The 7,785-nt window shown below is 36.7% G+C and overlaps 1 protein-coding gene across 1 annotated transcript; it reads left to right on the top strand.

Annotated features, from left to right (window-relative positions):
* The first annotated feature begins 885 nt into the window (after nucleotides 1–885).
* Nucleotides 886–1,817, top strand: LOC131408739 (olfactory receptor 51G2-like). Its single transcript, XM_058545782.1, is given in 2 exon segments — nucleotides 886–1,243; nucleotides 1,246–1,817. Coding segments are annotated over 2 exon segments (930 nt in total).
* The last annotated feature ends 5,968 nt before the right edge of the window (nucleotides 1,818–7,785 follow it).

Genomic DNA, 7,785 nt, shown 5'->3' with positions numbered 1-7,785 from the left:
ATGAAAACTACATCCAAAATGTAATAATAATCTTGCTATTGTACACTAATAATTATTATTAAAAAAACACAATTAATGCAAAAGTTTCTAAATGTTTATTTTTAATTTCTACATTGACCTCATTGCAGAAAATGTAGAATGTTAAAAAATGTCCATGAAATACACTTTGAGTAGCACTGTCCAATATGCATCACGGTTGACGAAGGCAGTAAGAAATACCCTGGAATGATACTAGTGTAATTACAATTACAGGTATAAATTTTAATGAATTATTAAAAGAAATTTATTTAAAGTACATTATTTATTTTTGATTTTTTAAACTATCATTACATCAATTAAATGATTTAGGTAAACTAATTATTAAGGGTATATTTTTTTCTCATTTTTCCTTCAGTAAGCTACAATACTTGGGGAATTTGATCAAAAAAAGAAAGTCTTGTTTTCTAATATAGAGGCTCAGAAGCTCTGTATGGGAAACAGCATTTAATCTCATAATTAGACACATATCAGCATCTGCTTAAAATAAGAGGTATTACGAGTAGTGAACCAAATGCTCAAGTTAAATTTTCTTTTTTTTTGGCTGAGAAAGATTGGCCCTGAGCTAACATCTGCTGCCAATCTTCCTCTTTTTGCTTGAGGAAGATTGTTGCTGAGCTAATATCTGTGCCAATCTTCCTCTACTTTATATGTGGGACTCTACTGCAGCATGGTTGGTGAGCGGTAAGTGGGTCCGCGCCCAGGATCCGTACCTGCAAACCCCAGCCCGCTGAATCAAAGCCCATGAATTTAACCACTATGCCACCTGGTGACCCCTCAAGTTAAATTTTAACATCTGGGTTTGAGATAGTGCATTTCATTTTAGGAAAGGCATGCAGCTCTGGCATCATGTTTCCTATCAATAGCACCAACTCCATAGTCTCCACCTTCCTGGTGACAGGCATACCTGGGCTGGAGGCAGTGCACATCTGGATCTCCACACCCTTCTGTGCCATGTTCTTCATTACCTTGGTGGGAAACATGACCATCATGACAGTTATCTGGAGGGAACCAACCCTTCATGTTCCTATGTACCTCTTCCTGGCCATGCTAGCTGCCTCTGATCTGGGTCTCTCCCTCTTTACCTTCCCCACAGTGCTGAGGATCTTCTGGTTGGATGCTCGAGAGCTCACTTTCTCAGCTTGCTTCACCCAAATGTTTTTTATTCACTCCTTCCAGGATTTTGAGTCAGCTGTCTTATTGGTGATGCCTTTGACCGCTATGTGGCCATTTCTCATCCACTGCACTATTCCTCCATACTTACCAATAGTGTAATTACCAGGATAGGTTTGGCTGTTGTGCACACCTTGACTCTACAGGCGCCCCTCCTCATCCTCTTGAGGAGGCTGTGCTTCTGTCACTCCCATGTGCTGTCTCATTCCTACTGCCTGCATCCTGACATCATAAAGCTCTCCTGCTCCAACACTAGGATCAATAGCATCTTTGGACTGTTTGTGGTGCTATCCACTATGGGACTTGATTTTCTTCTCATTCTCCTTTCATATGTTCTGATACTGAAAACTGTACTGACCATTGCATCTCATGGTGGCCACCTCAAGGCTCTCAACACCTGTATTTCCCACCTCTGTGCTGTAATTCTCTTCTTCACACCCATGATCTGCCTGTCTATACTGCATCGCTCTGGCCCCAAACTTCCTTCAGACATCTATGTGACCATGGCCAACATGCATTTTTTCATTCCTCCTGTGATGAACCCCATTGTGTATGTGGTGAAAACCAAGCAGATACGAGAGAAAATTCTGAAACTCTTCATCCAGTAAGGACTGGGAGAATCCGAAGTCACATTTATAAGATAAATGAGTGCTATTCAAACAGAGAAAGAATGCTTCCTGAAACAAAGTGTTTGATGATATTCTAAGTGCCCACAAAGGCTCTGTTTGACCACTGATTCTTCTGAATTATATGGGATATTAGGTTGGAAGAACTTTAAAACTATTTCTATTCTATGACTTGAATGAATATACATCAAAAAATAAAAATTGTTCAGTAAATTAAAAATTTAAAATGAATTTTTTGTCTTTATTTCTTAGTCCAATGGTTCATGTATTTTGGTCAGAGAAGTGTGTAGTCTTATAATTTATCTTGGACAGGGCAAATAAAGTACCTATTATTACCATCTGTATCTGTTTGATAAGGTGGTAGTTATTTAGTGAATACCTACTTTATTCTTGACATTTTGTGGAGCTGAAGATACACTGTTAAAACACTGTTAAACAAAATTCTTGCCTTCACTGTGGTGATATTGTTGAAGTAGGGGAAAACAGGGAAGAAACCAATAAACAAATGAGTAGCTAATATTGCTATTGAAAAGAACTATAAAACCTTGATATTTACAGTCAACAATCTCCACCTAGGTTTGATGTACTGACATTTCTATTGCCAGAGTCTAAAAATCATCATCATATAGAAATAGTGTAATTTCCAAACCCAGGAGGTCAATGTGTAGCATAATGTTTTATCTTGCAAGCATGCTCACTCCTTGACTTCACAGCCTCTAGACTTTGGCCTTGAGGTCTCTAGTCCCAGTCCTTCAAACCTTCACCTTCTCTAACTCTATGACAATCATTATTATTTCATTGTCTTTCATATTCATTACAGACCACATATACTCCAGAAAATCTCCATCAGAATTCATCTTTTCTTATTTTTTTTACTTTAACTCTAAACTTACTTTGCAATCAATTTAAATATCTTCACATTTTCTACTCTTACACCTGTGCTTTTGAGTTCTAATTAAGACTGACGCTAGATTTTTCATATTGTGATGACTACAAATTAATGATCTTTAATTCATTTGGTCTTCTGGTGCCTGAATATATATTTCTGAAGCTCTTGGCGGCTTTTTCCACAATCTATGGCTGCAATTTAAAACATTTGGAACTCTCTCTCAGTCACTCATACTCCACCTCATACCCTCTCTTTAATTTCACATACACAAAAGAATCTATTTCTAGATATGCCATCAAATTCTCCCTTCTAATATCAAAGAAAGAATTCTAATTTCCTTCATTCAAAGAAGATCAAGCTATCTTTACCTTTGAAGGAATTTCTTTTAATATCATCTGAGACTTTCAATTTTGCCCTCCAACCCACTCTCTCTTTCGTTTATACATTATTATTAGAAAATATTTAAAGCATGCAGGAGGTGTTGAAATTAATACAACAAACATGCATATATTTATCACCTGGTTCTATTTAATTGTAATATTTTGCCACAACTGAGTGCGAATTTATTAAGTAAAACAACTTATAATAAACACAAAGATTTCTTTGTATCTCACTGAATCATAGACCTCAAACACAATCCCCAAAAGTAACCACACAAATTTGAGTTTGTTGTTAATCTTTTTCTTCTTCATTTTATTATATTTAATGTATGTGTGTATAAATATATAACAAGCTATACATAAGCATATATAATAAGTATATATACGCTATATAGCATTGTTTTAATGGCTTTCTAAAAAATCATTAATTTTTTTGTCACACATATATGTTTTTGATATTTACCCATATAGTTACGTGTAACGTGAATATATTCATTTTCACTGCTATGAAATTTCCTGTGTTGTCCAGAAGATAAGAAGGAGCTCCAGAGGTTCAGTTCCTCCAGCTAATCCTGTCTCTTGCTCTACACTGAACAATACCTTAATAGGATTGTAGAACTCTGAATATTCTACCCATCTCCATTACATCCTCAGATTTAACCCCAATTTCTGCATGAAACCTGCTGGAGTCATTTCGTGATAACTTCTATCCCTATCTATATGAGATTCTCATCTCTTCCCTTGACTTTAATCCTCATATAGCTGCACAAAATTCCTTTCGACGTGTATTCTGCTGTTTGAATCAAATCTTTATCCTCACTCTTCTTATATCTTTATTTCCTCCTTGGTAGGTTGAATATTGGCCCACATCTTAACCTGTGAATATGTTATCTTACATGGCAGAAGAAACTTTGTGGATGTGATTAAGTTAAGGGTCTTGAGATGGGGAGATCATCCTGAATCTTCTGAGTGAGCCTGATGCAGTCACAAGGTCCTTGTAAGAGGGGGGCAAGAGGTCAGAGAGGAGGGAAGACACTGTGTTGATGGTTTTGAAGATAGAGGAATGAGGTCATGAGCCAAGGCATGCAAATACCCTTCAGAAGCTGGAAAAGGTAAGACAATAGTTTCTTCCCCATAGCCTCCAGAAGGAACCTGCCCTGCATATACCTTAATATTAGACCAGTAAGGCTCATTTTGGATATTTAATCTCCAGAACTATAAAATAACACTATTGTGTTGTTTTAAGCCACTGAGTTTATGAAAAATTGTTATAGCAACAGTAGGAAATAAATACATCTTCCTTACAAAGAATGAATTTACTATACTTCCTTAATAAGAAATAATTTTCTCCAGCCACTCTTTATCCACTAGGTGCTTCACACAGTTTAAAAAAAGGTTTAAGATGCTCTCTTCATAAAGCAAACTCTTACTAACCATATGGATGTCACTAGATACTTAATCTATTATTCCTTTTGGCTTATAGTTAAGCTACTTGAAAAATAATATGCATTAACTTTCTTAATTTTCTCCCTCGTAAAATCTTTTTAAAATTTATTGTGGTTGAATATAAAACACATACAGAAAACTGCATGGAAATAAATGTGTAATTTAACAACTTTTTGTAAAATGAACATCCATATAAATATCACCTAAGTATTGAAACAATAAATTGTCAACACCCAAACTTCCTCTCAGCCTTTACGGAACATAACCTCACCATTGACACCACATTAAACCAGTATTCTGACTTTTATAGTGTTCATTTCATTGCTTTTCTTTATGTTGTGACTATTTAGCTATGTATTCCCAGACAACACAGTTTAGTTGTAATTAAGCTGAACTAAAAATTGTTTCCTCTTCAACTCCATTACAATCAAATTTTGTCTCTATTATTCCATTGAAATTACTTGGGCAAAGGTCACCAATAAACTCTGAATTACCAAATCAAACAATCTATTTCAAATCCCGTCCTCATCATTGGACTTATCACCAATACTTGACACTATTGATCACTTACTTGTTGTTACATATTTGTACTTTGTTGGCTTCTCTAACACCTCTTTATTCTGGTTATTCTCTGATCTTTCTGGCTAATTTTACTCATTATGTTTTCTGGCTTCACCTTCTGTATCAATCCCCTGAATACAAATGTTGCCATCCTCAATCTCAAACTCAACCTCTCTACTGAAGTTCAGACAGGTTCACACCTCACTCCTGGTTAATTCCTTTTGTATGTTACATGGAAACCTTAAACTCAACAAGCCCAAAATAGGACTTATGGTCCCTTGCTCCATCCCCGACTGCTACTTCCTCCTGCTCTCACTTTTCTGTTTTCCATTCATGTGAATGGCATCTCCAGTAATTTCTTCCCTCCAGCCAAATATATGAACTATACCACACATGGTTGTCACTCTGTCTCATTCATAATTTTCAATCATTTACCAATATCGTAGATTTTACTTTCTTAAAATTTTCCCATCAATCACCGTTTTTACACTTCCACTGCTCGTTAATAAGGAGGTCTAAATTATTAAGTTTAGACCTTAATAATTAAGTAGATTATTTAACCATTCTAGTAGTTGGCTTCTCTGCCTTCATTCTCAAACAACTCCAAACAGAACTGAAAATAGCTTTCAAAATCTAAAAAATCTAAATCTAATTATGCCGCACACTTGTTTAAGCCTTTTCATTGTTCCTCTTCGCTTACAGGTTAGTCTTTGCTCACAACTACCACTATTGTTCTTTGATGATTTTCTAGCTCAAAATGTTCAGCTCCATGCTCTGAAATGAATAGCTTTCTTATTTAACCACCTGCTATGTCTCTAACAAGTTATTCCAATTGTTCCAGATATGCTCACTTCCTTAAATATTCTCTTTTTTATTGAAGTGTCCATAATAGTGCTCATCTAGTTTTGAATTAATAATTCCAGTCTTTTTTGTTATTTTCTGTCACCTAGGATTAAAATTATTTTTAGGTCACATTAAAGTCATGTTTCACATATGTTTAATGAAAACGTTTCTAACACATGTACAGTAAGGTCATGGCATATTTCCGAAACGCATAGAAGATTCCTACAAGAAAAGAGTCAATGCAACACATCTGCTTTACTCAGTTCTTATATCTGTAGTCTTGTCAATGGATAGCCCATGACGAAACTGTGAGAACGAATCTTCTGAAATATTCACATAGTTACTGAGTAATGATGCTATTATTTATGCTCAAAGCAGTATATCAAGATGAACCAGGTTGGCAGCATGTGTAAGATAAACATGGAACTTATTATATGTGCCTGTTGCCTGGTTTGGGGTCTACGCATACTGGTTATGTGACAGACATGTGCCTATGCAACCAGCTTCCTTTAAGAACTCTGGACTCCAAAATTCAAGCAGGCTTCCCTGAACAGAGACGTCTCTCATGTGTCTCTGAGGTTTGCAGCTACAGCAACCCTTGCAGAAAGAAAGGAAATACTCGGAAGCCTGTATGTGACTTCTCTAGCCTTCACTTATGTATATATTTTTCCTGCTGTTCTTGTGCAGTGTCCTTTGCTATATTAAATATTAGTCATGAATATAACTGTAACTTTATGTTGAGTTGTGTGAATCACTGAACTAGCAAGTGGTTGTGGTACCCCTGAGATGGTTCCTCTGCCTCATGCCCAATTTGGTCCCTACCTTAATTTCCCAGGCCATTCCTACCCAGCTTCACACCTGCCATGACCAAAATTTATATCTTTTATCACTCTCCCTTCAGCTTTCAATCAAAATCCAGGCCCTTTTTGTGTGCTCCTGGTGAATCCTCTTTCATCTTCTTCACCCCTTACAATTATTCCTCAGTAAATATGAAGAATTCACTTTGAGGAGGGAGGAGGAGAAGGAACAAAACTAGGGAAAAGTAAACAATATATTATTGTAAAAAAAACCAATCAGTGCACAATGAATTTATCTTGGAGGAAATCTATTAATATTATTACTCAAGGAAATAGTGCTGTAGATATTTCATTCTCATTCCCCAAGATGTTTACAATTTAAGAAGAAGTTGGCTGAATTTGAAGGAGGAGGTTTGGAGGATATAAAAGATTGTATGTCCTGGAGATCTAAATATAATGCAAGATGTTTCTGGGGCCAGAATAGCTGTGATCTATGTGGTGACTTCTATCTCTAAGGAGCTGAGAAGGTTTTAGGCTGGGAAAAGAAGAAAGAAAGCTTGAAGCAGAACTGGCTGTATGTTCTAAGCTTATATTACATATCCTCTGGAGAGCTGGCAAAGACCCACAAGGATTAACAATAGCCAGCTCTATCCGACACATGAGCATTTGATGCTTCTCTGAAAGCCTATACCATAGATGTTGTGTGTAAGCCTCCAGAGAGAGCCAGTCCCAGTGCCTTATAAACCTGCTACTTGGCACTATGCTCAAGGCAGGGAGCCTCACAGGGCCCCAGCTGCACCATGATCCACAGAGTTCATCCCTGCCCTGGGGTCTGGTAAGTGATAGAAACATCTCAGGCTAGGTTAGGTCAAATCATGTTGTAGGTGTACTTGGGATGGAAGTCAAAAGAAGTCATGGGCTATCCTCGAGCTCGTTTCAAACTCTGTATCAAGATCTCTGAGGCAGGAAGGACATTTGTTGGAGGCAACTCGAAGACTTTTACATGATATATTCTATAGTTTTGGAAAACAATC

The sequence above is a fragment of the Diceros bicornis genome, chromosome 7 (genome assembly GCF_020826845.1).
Source record: "Diceros bicornis minor isolate mBicDic1 chromosome 7, mDicBic1.mat.cur, whole genome shotgun sequence".
Taxonomy (NCBI): Eukaryota; Metazoa; Chordata; class Mammalia; order Perissodactyla; family Rhinocerotidae; genus Diceros; species Diceros bicornis.
Note: the sequence above shows the minus strand (reverse complement) of the source record. Positions and strands in the feature narration are given on the sequence as shown.